The following is a 20,247-nucleotide window of genomic DNA, read 5'->3' as shown; positions in this document are numbered from 1 at the left end:
GATCATACAAAGAAATCTAGCACAAATTATCTGAAAAAAAAAAAAAAAAGTGTATGTGTAAAAAAATGCCCAAACAGCTCAGAGAGATAAACCATGTGCCAAATCTTGTGCAATTCCTGTGTGTTTGGATGTCCTACAAATGTGACAAGGCTTGAGGTTATCAAAACAGAGCTTCACATTTATCCTTTATCTTGTTCAGTATTTGTGCTCACAGACAAACTGGTGGGTATTGGGGTATTGGAGTGACTCCCAGGTACAATGAATTTAAATAATGTGAATTCAAAGAAGTACACAAATCGAATTTGGGAAGAAAAAGAGGAAAAGAAAGGGAGGAGCCATCAATACTTACACAATATTGAACCATTCAAAGTTCTGGAGCTTTTTTTTTCTGATGGAATCACTCACAGCTACAGCTGGATTCTGAATTTGTAGGAAAAGCAGGAAAAGAAGAAATACAAAACTTACAGAGATCCCCAGATCAGTGTTCCCAGCAATGCTGTTGGCCAAGCACCTTTAGAAAGCACAGTACAAAAATCATTGCACCAAACCACACCAGCACCTCCATAGCAACAATTTTCATCACTTGCCTATGCAAGAGCTAAATATTATAATACATGGACATGTAAGGAATATTCTATATAAGATTGTGGGTTTTGTTTTTTTTTTTTTTTTTTTTGCATAATGTTTGTGGCTCAATGTTGTATTTTAAAGTGGAATTTCTAGATCAGTAATTCAGAAATATTCTAATGACAGACTCAGAAGAGGTGTGCAAGGAAACTTTTATCCTGCATAGATTTTACAGCATGAAGTACAGAAATTTCTTTGTCATTCTGCAGCTGTAGTTGGAAGAAAAAGGGGACGATGTTAAGGTGTCTGGGAAAGTAAAGTTTAAACTCCATTTCTTGACAGAAGTAATCCTTGACATTTTCTCTCCCCATCCTGTGTAACAATTTGACTTAAAATTAGTTCTTTAAAAGTGCCACTAGATCCATGGTGGCATTTTAACAGGATTTTAACTGCAGAAGACAGTGACTCCAGCAAAAATCCTTTTGGCCACAGCAGCCCTTGGAGCAGCCAGGTCTGAGTCAGGTACACCAGTGTGTGAGGACTGGGAGAAATGGTCTTGGTCCAAGCTAGGGAACTCGGGGAGTCTGCACATCCAAATCCTACTGGCTGGATGGAAAACCTGTATTGCAGCTTTCCAGAACACACTGTACTCACAAAAAGGACTAAACAGGCAAACTCTTCTCTATCTTTTACACAGCACAAGAATCAGCCACTGATATGTTTAACTCACTCCCAAGTAGCTGAACATAAAAACCACAGGAGGGCACCAGGCACAGAGGGAAAAATCTGTTTCCTTCTCCTCCAAAGCCAGCAGCAGTTCTGATGGATCATCTCTTTGATATAAGCAAAGCTGAAATTCCTTTGCACATGAATGCAGCTCATCAACTTTATCCTCCTTCCAGTGAAGGAAGCAAATTAATAGGGAGTACTAATAAGGTCTATATTCAACACCTACATCTTCCCAGGCAGATGCAAATTAGTAGATGTTTCAGATTTTGCCTCTTTAACTGGGAACACATTTTTTCTTATTGTTTCAGACTTTTCTAGTAGATCTTAGTAAACGTTGATACTTCACTGATGCCTGGCAAACCCCAACTCCTACAAAAAGGTGAGTGAGAGGGGTGTGAAACAGCCAGAGCAAGCCTGAAATCCCCAGCAAATACAAAGATATACCTCGAATAAAAGTTCTGGCTTGGAGCTGCTGGAACTGGCTCTGTAGGGGAAACTTCCATCAGCTTTTCACAGAAGCCACCCCTGCAGCCCCCCACTACCAAAACCTTGCCACACAAACCCAATACAACATCATGTTATTTAGGGCTGGAACAGACTTTTTTTTCCAGTCCTATTTTTACCCATAAAATCTTGTCTGTCAACATCTTCCCCAAATCACGATTCCTAATATATTTTGTGCTTCAGTATAAGCCCTGCTGACACACACAGGGATCAGTACACACCTAAACCTGGTTTTGTATCCTGCCTAGGTTTTATTTGCACCACCAAATTTGTCCAATTCATCACTGTTATATTGTATTAGTTTTCCTGTAAGTAGCTTTGTTAAACCATTAATTTTACCTTAAGGATTTGTGTGGAATTATGGCCACAGATTAAGGCTTATTGCCTGATTTTTCATTTACTATCAGCATTCCATGAGTCACATGGATGAAAGGGTCAATAGTGGTGGGTTTTTTTTAGACTTTAAAATACTTTGAGATTTTTACAGCTGATTTAAAGTGTCCTGGTGGAACTGTATAAATGTCACGTAGAACTACTTAGAGTCTGTGTCTTCCCAGGGAGCTGTAATGTTACCAGAGTTTGGTTATAAGCCATCCTTTTAAGTACTTAAACATAAAAAAGTGGTTTTCTTTCTCACAATCAAGGTACCTATTGACTACTCATGATAACTGCCTGAATATGTTCTACATTTATGTAATTCCTGAGGTTCAGAGGGGCAAGAGCCAGTTAAACAAGGGATTAACTCCCTTGAACAAATTTGTGGGTGCTTTGCATAGTAGTCAAAGAGAATTATTGTGCCATGGGTGTACAGACTACTTTAGCTTTAAAACCCTCTCTATAAAAGCCTCATTACCAGTCCCTAATGATTGCCAGGGTTCAAAACCCAGTGCTAAACAAGGTGATTTAAATAGAGTCAATTCATTAATCTCTAATCCATTTTTTAAAGCATCACAAGGTTTGTGCATGTGCATCTGCCTCATGTTTTTGATTCACTGATTGACAAAACAAGCAGTGTTGAGTACAGCACCAGGAGCATGTTCTTAATCCAGCCAGGGTTGGAAGTGTTTCAGAGTGAGCTAGTTGGGATATATTAGACTGATTTTTTAAAAGATTCTTATGCCATTAACAAAAGGAGGAATTGGATGAGAGCCATGGGAGCTGTTTCATAACCTCCTGTGGTCTTGTTTCCCAGCTGACTGTGAGGGCCACTCAGGTTCTGCTGCTCAGGTCAGACATTCTGGACCAGCACAGACAGTTAAGCCTTGATGGAGTCAAACATGTTCTGTTTTGCACTTAACCTCTGCAAATCAAAGCCTCTTACACATTATGGGGCTATTCACGGGGCAAAATTTAGGCCACATCAGCAGCCCTCCCCACTCTTTTTACACTGATAGAGCTATGATCAGTGTTTGTATCTAAAAATTTATGATTTATCATTCTGTATCATACATATTGCAGACAGATTTTTCTTGAAAATGTCCTTATTTCATTGCACATGCCCAAATTAAACATTGTCTCACACAGCTGGGAGTGTGACAGGCTCACTCAGCTGAGCTGATGTCCTTTCTCCTTTGTAAAAAGAAGCCATTACAGAAATTTCCTCCCTTCCTTAAAATGGTTAATACAAAGAAAAAAAAAGAAGAAAAAAAAAAATCAAAATTGATTTCCGTAACATGCTTTGGCAGCAACTGAGGTGAGCAACTACATGGGGAAAAGGGAGCCAGGGTTGTTCCCACCTGTGTTAGGAAACCACAGTCTGAGAAGAGCAATACTTCAGTGGGAAGCTGAGCCAGGACTGTTACAGTGACCTCAAATCTCCAAACTTGTAAGTACAAATGCAATTATGAGATTGGCACGAGCAGCAGTTCTGAGGGTTCCATGCACATACACGTTTGTGTTTTGGCTGAGGGGAGGAATAGGAAAAAATTACACTCCTTAAAAAGTAATTCGACTATTAGCTCCACAATGCTTCTTAATGCTCCCTTTGCTCACAGGGAATCATTTGCATTGAGCTCCTCAAATGGAAAGACACAAAAAGCCATCACAGCCTCTGCAGCCCATGAGTGCTTGGTGTTCCAGCTCAACCCACTTAGGAGAAAGTTTTGTGTAACTTTGTTGGTTCTAGCTATGGGTTATGTTAGATCCAAATGGAGTGAATGTTGAAAAGGGAAATTATATAAAGGTCTCATACCTCAAATCACTGGTTGTCCAGAAGCAAGAAAGTAATATAGCAAAGTAAAACATAAAAAAAATACCTAATCCTGCCCAATATTATAAGGCTTAAGAGATTATATGAAAAGGATTTACAAATTTTGATTTAAAAATAAGAACAAAAGCAAAATGGTCATTATTACGTGCTTGATATGGAAAACACCAAACCTTTTTTTATTTGTACCAGATGTGGATAGGCAGATGTGAATGGCTGGACAATATTCACAGAAGTGGAATTAGGGTAATATCCATAATTAATAGCATGCCTGTGGAAACATGTTCTGCGCTTCAAAAAGAATTCAGGTGGTATTAGAATTGGAAGAATGTCCTTACCCTCAAGATGTTGACAAATTTGAAGAAATTCCAAGCAGTGAAAAAAAATCCTGATTGGAGAAATAGATTACTTGTGCAGAAATATTAAAGCAACCAGTCTTCTGCTCTCAGTTACACCAATGTGGTCCAGTTAAATTCAGTGGCAGTGTACCAACAGAACCAGGAGAAAAGCTTGATTGAAACATATGATATGAAGGATTTTCTTAGAAATGTCAGACAAAGAATTCCCTTTAGGAAGGAAAGGAATTGGTAAAACATTTTGGGGAAACAATAGATCCTGTAAGATTTAAAGTGGAAAGAAGGAAAATATAGCCAGAGAATGTTCCACTGCAGTAACATTTCCTAATACCCAGAGGAGGTCCTCTGGGATATTTAACAGAAGTCAGAACACAGCCACTCACTGTACAGAACAATTACACTCAGGAGGTCTTCAGAGAAAGCCATCAGGCAGTTCTTCCCCTGGATATCCCTGTCATCCATGGAATACACACAACTGTGCTCATCTTTTCTATGCCTACATCCATTGTTTCTCCCCTCCTTAATTCACACAGTACTGACTAATGCATTATGAAAATTCATCCATGCTGGATCAGTTGTAAAGTGCAGTTGCATTGCCTATGTGCTCTATTCTACCAGATGTTGCCTTTTGTGTTCATCAAGAATACATTGTGTAAGAAGAGCTCCTCTAAGCAAAACCTCGCCATTCTTGGTTTAATTGCAATGACACTGCAAAAAAATGGGGCCAGAAAGAGATAAAGCATATCCTTGCCTCATGGACAAGAGGATCAAGAGAGAGTTTCCAGGATAGATTTGACTATATATATATATATATAATCAGAGAATCACAGAACCCTTAAGGTTGGAAAAGACCTCTAACGTCATGAAGTCAAACCATCCATCCAGCACCATCACCTTGTTCAGCACTAAACTATCTCCTCAAGTGCCATACCCATACATTTTTTGCACATTTCCAGGGATGGCGACTCCACTGTTCTCCTGGGTAGTCTGTTCAACAACTTGTCAAGCTTGACAACCCTTTCAGTGCAGAAATTTTTCCTAAGCTCCCATATAAACTTCCCCTGGTGCAACTTGAGGCCATTTGCTCTTATCCTAGCATTTGTTACCTGTGAGAAGAGACCAACCCCCGGCTCACTGCACCCTCCTTGTCAGGGAGTTGTGGAGAGCCACAAGGTCCCCCCTGAACCTCCTTCTCTCCAGGCTGAGCCCCCCAGCTCCCTCAGCTGCTCCTGTTAGGTAAATTCACCAGCTGCAGGTCACAGCGTGCATTAATTTGCTCTCAGAGCTGGTGCGCATGGTGCAGCCCTTTCCTTACAGTGCGTGTTGCTGCTGTGCTGGTTATCCCGTGGGAACCGGGCTGAGGTCTCTGTCACTGCCCTGTAAGGCTGGCACACGAGCGATGTGACAGGAGCGATGTGACAGGAGCGATGTGACGGGAGCGCTGCTCCCGGAGCCCGCACCCGGCCGTGTCCGCAGCCCCGGGCAGCGGGAGCCACCTGCGGGAACCACCAACAATTACAGCCCTAAGCTGTCCCCGGAGCCAGCTGGGGACGGGACACCTTCCCTAGCGACAGGACACCTTTCCCTCCCCTGTCATGTTATCACAGTGGCCTTTGAGAATGCTGAAAGTTCTGGATATCCCTGGGAGGATGAAACCAGCAAATCCCTTTTGCTGGGAATCAATACGTAGCTAAATGTTCCATGTCTTCTTTAGGGTTAAACTAGTATTTAAGAACCATCAATTGCTGTTCTGGACATGCTGGACCTTTCACATGAACTGGAGTGGTGCCATAAGTGTCACTCCTCATGCACCTTCCTCAGTCCCTTTGGCAGCGGTTTGCTGTCCCCTGAATGCAGTTTGCTGTCCCCTGGATGCAGTTTGCTGTCCCCTGAATGCAGTTTGCTGTCCCCTGAATGCAGTTTGCTGTCCCCTGGATGCAGTTTGCTGTCCCCTGGATGCAGTCTGCTGTCCCCTGGATGCAGTCTGCTGTCCCCTGAATGCAGTTTGCTGTCCCCTGGATGCAGTTTGCTGTCCCCTGGATGCAGTTTGCTGTCCCCTGGATGCGGTCTGCTGTCCCCTGGAGGGGTGTCCAGTGCATCTGGAATCGAGTGTCCCAGAGGTGCAAACACAGCCTGCCATGGGCTTCCTAAAGGGAGGCTCCAGAGCACCTGCAGTGTGCTGCTGACCTTGTCTGTGGGCTAACACAGCATGTCTTAGTCTGCACACATCCCACCCAGGTCACTCGAACCATTCAGATGACTGTGTCACCCACCCCTGCAACTGCCTGATGTTTCTGGCTTCAGAAATCAATAGAAATCTTAAGCCAAAACAAAACCAAATCTGGAGTTTAGCATAGCAAAGAATCTATCTAAAATTAAATGGGATTTACTTCGCCTCCCAAGCTCTGGATGTGACAAATTTCAGAACAATGAGATATGGACCACTCAGAAGTCAGTGATCAAAATAGTATTTCTGATGGAAAGATTCCAGATTGAACTCCAGCAACAGTTACAGCAAAGCCAAGTCTAAAAAAGTCCCTAAGTCCTAAAAATGTCCCTAAGATATACAAAAGGAAAGAGCCCTTTTTTCACGTAGCCTCACATGATCGCTGCGTGACAAGAAGAGAGCTGAAGTCAACACCAAACTATTTAGTTGACTACCCCTAAGTTCATTACATAGCTTGTATTGCTTTAAATATCTTTGCCCCCTGAAAAGTTAAATTCATCCCCCATTCTTCTGAGAAGGCTCAGGGCCGGTGTTCCAGCAGCGTTCCTAAGGGGAGCCTTACAGAACTGGAATGTATTCACAGGTACTCTCCCTTCTCCCTAAGTGAGAAATCACAATTATGGGGTGCAGGGAGAATTAACATCATTTGGGAGACAAAGGTTTCATAGTGCAGCACAACTTAAAACAGACCACAAGCCTGCATTAAACACAATCGACTCTAAAAAAAAAAAAAAATACAGAATACAGTAAATGGCTTCAAGGGATCCTCAGCCTCTGAAACTTTTTTTTCTGTTGTTGTGGGAAATCATGTGCTATTCTGTAAAAAAACCCAGAAATGTAAAGAAATCCTCAAAGCAATGAAATCCCAATAGTTTTTTAACAGACTGAAAGGATTTGAATTCTCCAACTAAATTAATTGATCATAAGTTTGGTTCATAAAAATTCATACTTTACCAATGCTGGCCTGCAGGGCTGTATGACCCTGGCAAGCACAAGCGTTGTGGTCAATGAAAATAAGACTTGTTCTTCCACTCAAAGCTGCAGATCCCATCATGCCTCAGGTTGTCCTAGTGTTGGCATGTGCTGGTGTTTGAGGTGAATGCAGAGAGCGCTTTACAAAACTTCCAAATCCTGATTTAATGAAAACTCCTGTTACAAACTTTTCTAATGACATTCTACCAACACAGTGAATTTCACGTTGTATTTTCCTCTAAGCTCTGGCCAAAGGGAGTGTAAACTGCAATCAAATGTATACGGAAAGATTTTCAGACTGAAAGGAGGGAACAGATCTCATGTCCTTGGGGTTGCACAGAAATTGGAAAGGTGCCAATATCCTCATTTTACCCATGCAGTTCAGGTGGCAAATTTACAGTAAATTTGATCTACCCGGCCTAATTTCTACTACATTCACATTATACAAAAACAAGTTGCTTTTCTGCTCTTCATTGCCCTAAAAGAAATAGAACTCTGGCAACAGCTCCTTTTGAGAGCACTCCACGGCTGGTGAACATTTCTAGTTCATTTTGTTCAACAACGGAGCAGAAATACTTGTTAGTCACTGCAGCTAAACCACTTTATAACTGGCACAGTCACAATTGATAAGAAATGAATTCCTTGTGCCAGCTTCATAATTTCATTCACACTTTTCCTTCTATCTTTCAAGCAATCTCAAAAGCCCTCAGGCCCTCTCCAGATGCAGAAGAGAGAAAACCTCTGTTACACTGTTTTGGGAACACCCTCAACTGCCAGTTCAGTTTAACACCATGGATTTCTGGATTTAACATCCTTGGTTTTTAGGCTGCCATCACAAAGCAGGTGCTTTTACTCATAGAATTATCTCTTGCAATGCAATTACTCACAGAATTATCTCTTGCAATGCAGAAAATCTGACTTGCACATCAGATTGCAGTGTAATTTTAGAATTTTCTATTAATATTTCTTTACAGATCTTTGTTTCAGATAACGCTGTATACAAGGTGGTTATAGCAGTGGTATTTACAGGCTTTTTATCTACTCAATGAGCTTTTTTAGTTCTACCTAAAGCTGGATTTTTTTTTATTAATACTTCATGTCAAACCTATCAGCTCATAAGTTTGATCTTTATCTTTTTCATACAGGGCTTGGCATCTCCTATGGCATTTTAATATAGGGAAAAACCTGTTTCCTTATGAAAAATATAAATTTTTTACTTGATCTTTGCTTTCAGAGCTATTAATGTGCTAAGAAAGAATATTTTCAATTGAAAGTAAAGGTTTTAGGCTTCTTCTAGGATAAAATCTAAACCCCCAGCATGACATGACTGTAATCCTGTCCAACAACACACACAAACCACAAGTTTCCAGTCCCCTGTTGACAGAGAACAGCCATCCACAGTGCTCAAAAGCAGTTTCCCCATTAGGTGCCCTAACAAAGTTTTCAAACTATTCAGACACAGAGGCATAAATCAGGAAAACAAAGCTTTTGCAAGATGTTACAAGTAAGTTATACTAAGAAGTTAAAGAAAACCATCTGGGCATAAAACGTAAATACAGCCAGCATACAAAAATTAAGAGGAAAATAAAACCAAGCATGCATTTCAAATGCTCCAAGGACAGAGCTTTCATTCTGTAAGACCACTGAAGTTTAACTCCAATCATCCAGCTTGGAGAAAAAAGTCATTTTTCAAAATACCAATGAACCAGAGTACTAAAGCTTATGCAAAATGCATATTTTTTCAACTTTTTGGCTGATTTAAGATGCAGTTTTTCAAGGTGGGGAATTATCAGCATCTCTTCAGTGCCACCTATGAATCAAAGAAAGAGATGGTGACTTCCTAAATCATCCTGGAAAATATGTATCAGCATTAAACCTAAAAGGTTTGGTTCAGTTTCCTGTATTGCTGAATCTTCAGTTTCTGAAGGGTAAATGAAGCACCCTGGACTTGCTTTATAGACCCAGGAGATTCTGAGTAACCCTGGGGGAAGAAAGTCTGAATACACTCCCAAAGAGAGGGATCTGCAGTGTTGGAAGGAGATTAGAAAAGACCTCAACATGCTCTGTCCCTGTACAGCAACTATCTTTCAAAGGAGTTTACAACAAACAAAGAAAACAGTCTTTTTAAAATCAAAACCTAGAACATAATGGTATAAAATGCCTGAACTCTGGATTTTTCATGCTAACTTAGTTCAGATCACTTACATAAGCAACATACTTGAGATTTGATTACATAGCTAGATTTTTTGTTTATTTATTTACTTTTAAACAGGATGCTTGCTTGGGTTTAAGTTAGTTTGGGGAAGGGGAAGTAGGAAGATTTTGAAAACAAACAAATTACTTATAAACACACAAGCTAAGAAAATAAACCTGTAGTGCCAAAGCTCTCCCTGTTTCTTGAGGCTGGTACCTTTGGATTCCCAGCACATTGTTGAGCTCATGGAGTCACTGGGAGGGACCAGCAGCCTGGAACCCTTGGCAGAGCCCAGCTCACAGATGATGAGACTCAGTTTATCACTGATTTCAGAGATAACTATCAAGATAGAGATTTCTGGCTTAATTTCCTGATTTGAGAAGGGAGTACGTGATCCCAATCATAAACCATCCTGTGAGCAGCAAATGATGTCTTAACAGCATTTATAGCTGAAGTTTAAAATATTCATGGAGTTTTTATAAAACAGATGTGAATTTTCAAACTAAACTAACAAAATAATTTCCTAAGAGGAAAGAAGTTGAAGCAGCAGAAGAAAGCTCTTCGTCTTCCTCTGCTTCTGAGGCATCACAGAGGGAGTGATGGTTCTCTGACAGCAAATGTATGGAGTTTCAGTTTTCCTGCTGATCTGCTGTTATTTTCTTCTTCCCAATAATTTTTTTTATAGTCTGCCTTTCACACTTCAGGGAAATTCTATCTACACGTGCTTTGTTGATAGGGCCATCTGTTTATTTTAAAAATACATGGTTTTTTTTCCCCACATATATGGTATTTAATTAGTCTTATGTGTTGCAGATATTGTGCCGGATATTTTATTTACTTGGGCCTTTAGCCTGAAATGTGCATCTGTTCTCAATCCATCCATAGGAGCCCTAATCTCCAATAGGCTCTGAAATCACCAATGCATTGGGTTTTTTCTTCTCTCCTTTCCTAAGCCAGCTAATGTGGAATAGCCTGGGCCATAATTTCCCTGGTTTAATCAATCTTGTCTAAACCATTTGACCTTCAGTTTTCCAGCTGTGTAAACCTGTCTTGACCAGGAACAACCAGAACAGAGGAAAGTAGCAACCACTTCTTATACATATGCAGTGAATGTAACAATCACATCCTTCTCTTTTGGCTCTTTAAGTTGATGCTACAAACCAAACATTAAAATAAAATAGCTTCATGTCATTTTCAGGGAGGCCAAATGCTCACAGAGTGTATCCTTTAGCTCCAAAAAACATATACTGAAAAATTTGCCATAGAATCATTGTGCGGAGTCATGGTGACTTTTAGAAAGGCAAGAGCAACTAAATAAAATAGCTAATAATTTTGAATTGAATTGAAAATTGGCAAATAAATATGAACTTTATTAGAAAACCTCAGGCTCAGAGGAGAATTTTCTTCATAGAAATAAAACATGCCCCTTTAATTACAGCCTAACATGTTCCTGCCAAGGCACTGCTGTGAAACACAGGCTGGAAGCACAACGGAGGTTTCCAGCGCCTGGTGTGGCATTGCCTTGAGTGGTGATGGACTGGAAAGATGCAGTTTTTCCCAAACTGTGTGAACTGGGACCCAGCCTCCTCATGAATGGCAGTCTCAGACATACTGAAAGCACAGAAACTGTTTGTCTGAAAAAAAATCTCTTCAGAACATCAGGAAAACAACTTTTAGTTTTTGGCAAAACAGACACAGGTCCAAGTGTCACTGTGCTAGAACTCTGCAGAGTGAGAATAGAAGAAATGCATTAATTAACTCAGCGTTCAACCCCTCCCATTAAATCCATGAAAAATTACTTCTGTAGTAAATAATCATGGAGAGTTTACCACATATGAGAAGAGTACTGAGTTTAAACAGTATCCTTTATCCTTTATCCCACTGAGAACTGCAGTATCTGGACATTTGGCACGGCTGCTGTCCTTGCGTACTCTCACAGTTTGGTAACAGGAGCCACAATCTCAATACCCCTGAGAACTGGAAATTTGTTACTTTATTTGTGTTGCTGCCTCATAACTTCTCCTTGATCTTGCTTTCTCTACTTATTTTACTGGCAGTAAAACTCAGTAGATTAATAATGCTATTAATACTTTACTTTCTCTGCCAGATCTTCTTGGGTGGCCAGGTTCCAGCTGTGTAACAACCTTTGCTTGCTCGTATCTCCTTGTTCTCAATTCCACTGTTTCTACCTTTTTTTTATTGTATTCTGCAAATTTTAAGGCCTTAGTTAATTTTCAGAACTTAAGAAACTTTGAAAGCAGTGGTTACAATTCATTAATAACTCATGCCTATTTTCTCAGAGTAACTAAAAGCAAATAAAGATACCTGAATGACATTCTAGCTGGTCATACATCTGAGATTTAGTGGAAAAGCTGTTAACCATTATTTAATTCATAATTTATGCTATTTAAGTGGAGCCTGTAATAATCCTCATTGCTTTTTGCAGCTACCCTGTAGTCAGTGATTTTCTGCCCATCACTATTATGGCAACGATGGACATTTAACATCCTTGTCTGCAGATTCTGACTCATCACAAAGTGAATACAAGTCCTGTGTCCTCTTCACCTATTTGTCATTACAGAGTCACTGCCTGTCTGACTTTAACTCATATACACATTAGGTTAAACTTCTCTGGCAAGTTTACAAATATCAAAAGCAGAAACTCTGACTCCTACTCCTCTATTCCTTGACTGAGAAAAGATAAAACAGTAAAAGGAGAAATGTCAAAACAACAATAAATTACCCCAGAGCCAGGGATAATAAATTACTTTATAGCCTTTCTAATGTGTGAAATGCTGTTACTCAAAACTGGGAAGGCATGGAAACAATTGCACTTCAGAGTGAGAGAAGTATGATCCAGATTTTTTGTTCCAGTTCAAACACCACACACAACCCTTGTTAACAGCTGTGGTGCATTGTGCATCCTTAGGTCAGCAAGGTATATCCAGAGAACATCTTGAAGCATCATTGTTTCTTTGGAAGTGCGAGTCAATAAAAATACTGACAAAGGAATGCAGCCAGGATCTTGGAGTTGTACAAATTCCAGTTTTCCTTCATCCTCATCAAGTCCTTCAAAGAATGAAACAGCTTTTTGAATTTGCCCTTTTTTTTCTAATTTGCCTCAATATTCTTTTTGATGCTTGCCACAATGTATTTTCTAAAATATATGGAAAGTAACACTGTAATTAGAAGTTATCCCAACTCTCTATTTTCTCCAAGCCTGCAACGACACAACCATGGCTTGACAATGTTTGCTGCTGAAGAATTCTCAATAGGGAAACAGCAGATTACTTGGGAAACTCAAATGACAGGCACCCACTCTAAACAGCCTGGTGCCTGCTTAAATCTGCTTTAAAGAAGCACTCAGAGGCAAAAAACAGAAGCAAAACCCCAGCCATGCTGCTGGAGGGATAAACTTTACCCTTGGCCAGAGATTAATATCTCATTTTCTTCCTTTACCATGTTTCTTTATTCCTTTTCTCTACATCTCCAACTAATGTCCTATTGTATCTTTTTACTTTTTGTTTATTCCTCCTCTTGTTTGCTTCTATTGTCTTTATAATAGGAAAGAGACTTCTGTGAAAAGTGAGTTAATTGGCTTTCTCTTTTTCCCAGTATTTGTCTATTGTTTTTCCTCATTATCTTTCCAGTTTCCCCACAAAACACTGCTACCTCCCATGTTCCATTTTGGCTGATGCCCTGCTATTCCTGCCTGGGAGCTCAGGGAGAACGCTCTTTTAGCATCCACTTTGTCCTTATAATCTGATTTACTGAAACTTGCTTCGTCAACCCAAGTGAGGGAGGGTAAAATGCTGTTGTGTAAATGTGAGAAAGCTCCATCAGCTGCATTCAGAACTTCCATGCAGGTTGTGTGGTACAGTTCCTCTCCTTCTACCTCTCTTCTCTGCTGTTTCAGCCACACAAAAGGTAACTCATGTAAGAAGTCGACTTATGCCTAAAGTTCTGCACTGCTGTTATTCCCAGGCTTGTGTTCTTAAGCTGAATATGAGGTCAAGACCCTCCACAATAAGTACAACCATGTCAATGAGAACAGATAAATAGATTCAGAATTCCCATGTTACGTTAGGTTTATGTTCATCTCGTAACTCCCTGTGTTTACTTTGCAGCCCTCTGCCTCTTCTGGAAAGGGCTACTCCTTTTGAACCATCAAGGAAGATGCTGTCAACTCATGTTCCTCCAACAAACCAGACTACACAAGACATTGCCACAGACATGAATTTCATAACTGGGGCTGCTTTGGATATCTGTGCCATCTGGTATTTACCAACAGCACCTCGAGCTGAGAACTGCTTGGTAACCTGGATCTGCCTGCAATTGCCTTTGCCATAAGACATGCTGGGTTTGTAATCACGCCGTAGTGGAATTTTAGAAGGCACAAACCCAGCTGTGCACCTTGAGTACTGCAGGAAGGGTTGGAACACTGCACATGCACCACACAGGGTCTGCAGGTGTTACCCCAGGTTTCAGTCACAGCCCCTGAGCCCCCAGACAGCCTTTCCAGGGACTGCAAGGATTTCATCTGCTCAGCCTCTGCACCAAACTGGAACAACCCCAGAGGGCTGACAGATCACTCACAACACTGATGCCCAACTTGTTCTTGCCCTTCTGTTCAGACATTTGTGCCATTTCATCCCAACAAATCTGGAGAATTATAATACCATGTCATTGCAAAATGCAATTTACTCACAAAAATAGGTTCAGGAACTAAAGGTTCAGGTTCAATCAAAGCTTATCAACAAAGCAAGCTGCTCTTAGAGGGCTAGGTGTGAGCAGCACTTGCAGTTTATCATGTCACACTGTTTAAATAATACAAGTTCATTTTTCATTTTATTTTCCCTTTACTAGTTCATACAGGCAGACACTTGTTTATTTCTCTCTGAAAGTCTTTTCTTAGTGAGAGATAAGTTACTTGGGGAGAGGAAAGGTTATATATTCAAACATGGTGTCAAGGTAGTTGCTAAACTGATGAGTCTCAGCTGTGGGTCCTTCCAAACAAGAAATGGTCAGACCTGTATTTGTCTTTTAAATTGGATTTACCAAGAAGTTGCAATAAAGAGTTATTAACTTCATTAGTAGCTGGTAACTGCTGCAGAACTTTTCTTTATTATACAAAGCAGCACCAGAAATATTAATCTCTTACAAATGTTGTTAAGTACAAATTTGAAGAGCAGATTTGCTACAGAATAAAGGTGGTTATGATCAGCCTCTTTGGTTTTTATATAGGTGAATAAATTATTATCACACAATTTTCTGACTGCTGTACATTAACAGTCTGGTCCATCTGGGCACATCATATACAATAAATCAGGCTTTTGCCATCAATGTGCACATTTTTTTGCACCACATATTACATTAAGCTTTGCTGCAGACTGCCCTTATTATGTAACAAGACTAGCTGCTAGAAAACACCTGTCTCACCTATGGATTTGTAAACAGATATTCCTGTCTCTCAGGGCTCCAACACAGGGCATTTTTAATACTTGCAGTCACCTGCAGGTCATATCACAGAACCACAGCAAGAGAAAAACCCCAAAAGTGTTTAACCAGGCAAAAAGGAATCATCAAAATCCAGAGAGGCCAAGCTTTTCTGCAAAATTCATGCTCTTAATTAAAAGCCAGCAGATGTTGTAAAGCTCTTCACAGCCAGAAGGGCTATGAACCACATGATTTGCAGCACAAGGTTTAGGCTTTTATTCCACCCAAGCTGCTGCATCTCTGCTCAAAGAAAGCTGAAAAAAGTGCCCCAGTACTCCCCCACTGCTGTTCCAGGAGCTCCCAGGGCACAACAGTGGCACTGGCCAACACTCACCTCTCCAGCAGCCCAGGGCACCCCTCTCTGCAGGCTCTGCTCCAGGCAGGAACAGTGGATTCAGGGCTTGTGGTCCTTTGGTTTTCCAATAAATGCAAAGAAAAAGCCTCTTCAAAGGCATCCAGGCAGGCATCAGCTCCCAGGAATGGGAGCTCCCAAGGAGGAGCTGCCAGAGAAGCACACGGATTTCACTTTTTGTATAATAACCTGAGGATCAGCCATAGATTTGGGGATATCCCCAGTCTCAAACCCCCTTCCTCCAGCTTATCTTTACACCTCCCTCTCTTCCGAGGACTCCAGACTCCCCCAGCCACTCACACTACAAATGATTGACCACAAGTTTCCTATCAGTCTGCTGAGGAAGGAAAACCAGGCCAGACCCAAACCCTTATACATGCACACCACTCCCTCCCTCTCCACATCACCCTCCAGACTGGCTTCTGCCCAAAATGGTTTGTTTTGGTGCTTGAGTTTTCTTCCCTGCCATTGCACCTCCAGAAACAAGCTGTCCCTCCCAAGTCCTTACTCATTTTAAAGGTGTGAAGTTCTTTTGGCAAGACAACCAGCTCAGTTTTTCTCCTCCAGCTTTTTATTTGCTGGCAGCTCCCTGTCCATTCTTTACAAACACTGCAGTGCTCAGGTTGACCACATTTTGATATAGAATTATCTTTGTTCAGTAACATGCCCAAACATGAATAAATGTGAAGGAAAAGAACTGTTTCATGCAATAATTATAGAAAATTCTCTTCCTGTTAAATCCTGTTATTTTCACAAAGACAGAGATTGTTTGGATCAAGGAAGGGAGGTCAGGTTCAGATCCTGGGGAGAGTGGTGTGTAGTGATAATAACACTTAGGATTTTTGCAGCATTCCTTATCCAGAGATCTGAGCCCTGTCTCCAGTACATTACAACAGCAGGATACGTTATCTTATGCAAACTCCTTCCTAAATTTCACAATAGCTGTAACAAGCAGGAATCATTAAATTAGTGTGGCTGAAAAACAGCCACAGAGCTCCTTCTTCACTTTGCTTTTGTCTAAATAAAGTGAAGCAGTCAGAGCTGAGGCATAAGTACTCTTCACAGTTTACCAAGTATCTACATTACTCTTAATGGTATATAAATACTAAAAGCAATTTAAAAAATGGGAAAACAGAAATGAGTATCTGAACTCTCCTCCTTTCAGCAAGTTACCCAGTTGCAACCCCTACAAATGTTCAGTTACCCTTTTACTACATCTGGTTCAAAGGCCACTAAAAATGGGATTCTTTGCATCGACATCAAAGGGCTCTGAATGGGTCTGTCTGAAACACGAGGGGAGAAAAGATTAACTTCAGCTTTCTGCCTATAGAACTCCAGCAAAAAGTAACAAATAATAATCAGAAGATAAGGTTTTTTTGAGAACCTACTGATTTCAGCACATTTTTCCAACATCAGCTACCACTACGAAGTTGCTTGCTTTGTGAGAGTGGTGCAGAGTGTGCTACTAAACACAGAGTTTGCAGCTTAATACGACCTTTTTTTTTTTCCAATAACACCAAAGAACACGGTGACTAAGAAGGAAGCAAGAGGGTGGGAAAAGAAATATGAATAGTTTATAAAGCACTAGATTGGTTATCTTTATTTAGTACCATATCTGTATTGATCAGGCTTTCCTCCTGGCCTGCTGTGAAGCTGTGAGAACAGGCATCAGTGCCAAAAAATCCTGCACTGCTGCTGAAACCTTACCCCACCTTTTAACTACAGGCTTTATTACTCATGTAAATACATCCTAGGAACTCAGCTTTTAAAGGGGTTTCTCTCAGTAACCAACTTTACTTAAACACATCTGGAACTTCTTTGTAACTCACAACTGCTTTGTGTAGTCACCTGTATGATGAAGGTTAAATGCTGTGGAATTACTGCTGGGGGCTCTGATTGCCCCACGATCACAGGAGTGGCTGTATAAAGCAGGGATACAAGGGGCAGAGGAGTCCTAAACAAACCCAAGATTATGTTCCTAATTGAAATGGCAGCCTGGGGTTTTCACATATAAAATCTGGAATCTGAGCTTACTTGCCTTAACATCATCTGTTTCAGCTGCTCCACATTCCAGGACTCCTTCAGCCTTGACCTCATCCCTGAGATTATTCTCCCTTCAGTCAATTAGAAGTTCTCAAATATACAATATTTATACCCAGCAATGAGGCAGATCTGCTGATTGTCTTTCTTCAGCTGCCTGGGTGGCCCTAAGAATGAGGAAGTGTCCCAGGACTGGGGAATTCCCGTTGTCTGTACAGAGAGGAGCTGGGCTCAGCACTGCCAGGGCTTCACAAGGGCAGGAGGGGATGTGGAGGAACTGGGAAGATTGAAGGTGTAAAGAGAAGGATTAACTCTACACATTTTGTCCACGGCTCTCAAGATTTATGCAAAGTACCTATCCACCCAAAAGATCTTGCAACAGGAAAAGGAATCTATGGAGTTAAAACAATTTTAAAGGAAAACCTGAAAAATACTATGAATTGGATCTGTTGGCTTCCAATCTCTGCCTGCTACCTTCAAGGCTACTACTGGTTTGGGTTTTTTTTTTTTTTTTTACTAAATTAAAACATAATAATCAAATAAATTTACAAAGCTATTTTGCCTCATATATGAATATCATTGACAATAGTATCCAGATATCTTTTATTTCTTACCCCAAATTAAAACAGACCCTGGATTAAAAAAAATGATCTGTTGCTATTTCCTTAACCAGATTTCTTGTCTTGAGAGTGCTGTATATATGAAACAAAAAGTTCTCAAGGCATTAGGTAATATATGACCCAAACAACTTAATAATCAAAGTAAATGAGAATCGGGCCTACAGTACCAGAAGTATTAATTCCTTTGATGAGACTATCTTTCTTACTGTAGAGTCTACGTCTTATCTTCTTCTAAAGCTACATTAGGTCATTTGGCCAAACCCTTGCCCTTAATTTCTGAACCCTGGCAGCTGATTTAAGAATATATTTTATTACTCTTTTTGTTTGCACAGCACTGGGTGCTGATATGGTCTCCCCTGTCTCTTCAGAGAGTAAACAGCACACGGAAGAAAAAGTAGAGCAATGTAGAAGACGCCTTCAAAATTTCATGTAGAAAACAGAACAATACTTTTTAGGAAAATGTTGTTAAATCAGTTCACACACAACACAACTCTTTTTTGTTATGACATATCTATAGGTATGATACAGATATAGTTCCATTTATATGATAAAATTGCATTATTATTATAAAAATTCATAACAGTTGCAATAAGGAAAATGAAATTAATGAATCAGAATTAAGACTCATGTAATTGTTACTTATAATACGTGCAACATGTAACCAGTACTTCTTACTTACTCAGTGTTCTGTTAAACAGTAACTGCACAATAAATCTTCTTTTTCTTTTCCTGATAAGTTAAAACACAATCATAAGCATTTGTCAAAATCAATGCTGCATCCAACAGCACCAGAGTACAATATCTAGAACTTCCTGATCTGAAGCAATTAATTTTTTCTAGATGTAAAAGAAATGGAAAAACCTTCAAACCAATTCCTTTTTTCAGAGATGTTTTGTCACAATATTTTTCAAAACAGAGCACCCATAGAACCGTGAGGCTGAACTGTAACTCTGCTGATGCTTGGGGAGCATGACTTCAACACACACAGACCCCCAGTCAGCAAAACAAAGGGTAAAATCATTCAGGTCACTGCAGCTCCTCACCCCTAAAGGTGAGCAAGCACCTCTTTCCCAGCTCGAGCATGAACTTCAATACACTGTTAAATTCAGTAATTTACAGGAGTTCTGTAGTAGTTTATAAGTTAGTAGTTCACAAGTTCCCCCCTGTATTAATTACAAGAATATCTTGTCATTTGCACAAATGGTGTGAAATGAAAACAATTTAAATTTCCACAGAGAGCTGTGGACTCACTTGAGGCTGTTGTGCTGCCTGGTGACCATCGTGCTTTTGTGAGCAGCTGGGAATATGGTCCACTCCAAAACTCTCAGTCTTCAGGCACTGACAAAAGGCAAGGCTCAACAAGCTGACAAAACATGACATCTTAATGAGGTTTCTCTGCAAGTGTTCCTGGATAGTCCACACCAGAAGCTGGAGGCGGGGGCAGGGCTGGAGAAGAATGTGAGGTTGTAGAGAACAGTGTTCCTCACTTGGACAACTCCTGGGTGATCCTTCAACCAGTTTCTTACAGATTTTAGTGGACATGTTAAATTGGCATGATACGTAAAAGAAATTTTGGCTACAGCTCTTTCTGTTAGTACTGAGACATTCTTAAATGAAACATTCAGTTTTGATTTAAAATAGCCACAATTAAGTTTGCACCCTAGCTCCATGTGCTCTCTATAAAATGTATGTCCCATAACAGGATATACTACACACACTACTGTAAGAAAAGATATAGCCAATTACCTTAAACACTTACCTATTAACCACTTAATAGCTGATATTATGATAGAAAATGAGGCCACAAGATGGAGTGTTCTTCCAGGCCCAGCTATCAGGTATTTCACACAACATGAAATTTGTCTTAAGTGTTGCACTCTACATGGCTTTGCCTACAAAGAGGTGCTCATAGGCAAGTAGGGAAAAGAAAGTATGAATAAATTTGTGACTTAATTTCACCCAGAGGAATGAGTGGTAGAGTCTT

General features: G+C 40.3%; 1 protein-coding gene across 7 annotated transcripts in view; it reads right to left on the bottom strand.

The window, feature by feature from the left end:
• Positions 1-20,247, bottom strand: part of LOC116809170 (uncharacterized) — a 115,010-nt gene that overhangs the window by 25,701 nt on the left and 69,062 nt on the right. For 2 of the 7 annotated variants that reach the window (XM_072916958.1, XM_072916957.1), the window contains exon 3: positions 15,586-15,751. The exons of 2 other annotated variants lie outside the window; for them this stretch is intronic. In XM_072916958.1, coding sequence (XP_072773059.1) covers positions 15,586-15,751 — 166 coding nt within the window. Of the gene's footprint in view, positions 1-9,097; positions 9,372-15,585; positions 15,752-17,790; positions 17,921-18,942; positions 18,993-20,247 lie in introns of those variants that run through there. 3 more of the 7 variants (XM_072916959.1, XM_072916956.1, XM_072916960.1) reach the window with 3 other exon arrangements.

The sequence above is a fragment of the Taeniopygia guttata genome, chromosome 20 (genome assembly GCF_048771995.1).
Source record: "Taeniopygia guttata chromosome 20, bTaeGut7.mat, whole genome shotgun sequence".
In the NCBI taxonomy this organism is placed as follows: Eukaryota; Metazoa; Chordata; class Aves; order Passeriformes; family Estrildidae; genus Taeniopygia; species Taeniopygia guttata.
This window is presented reverse-complemented; position numbering and strand designations above follow the sequence as displayed.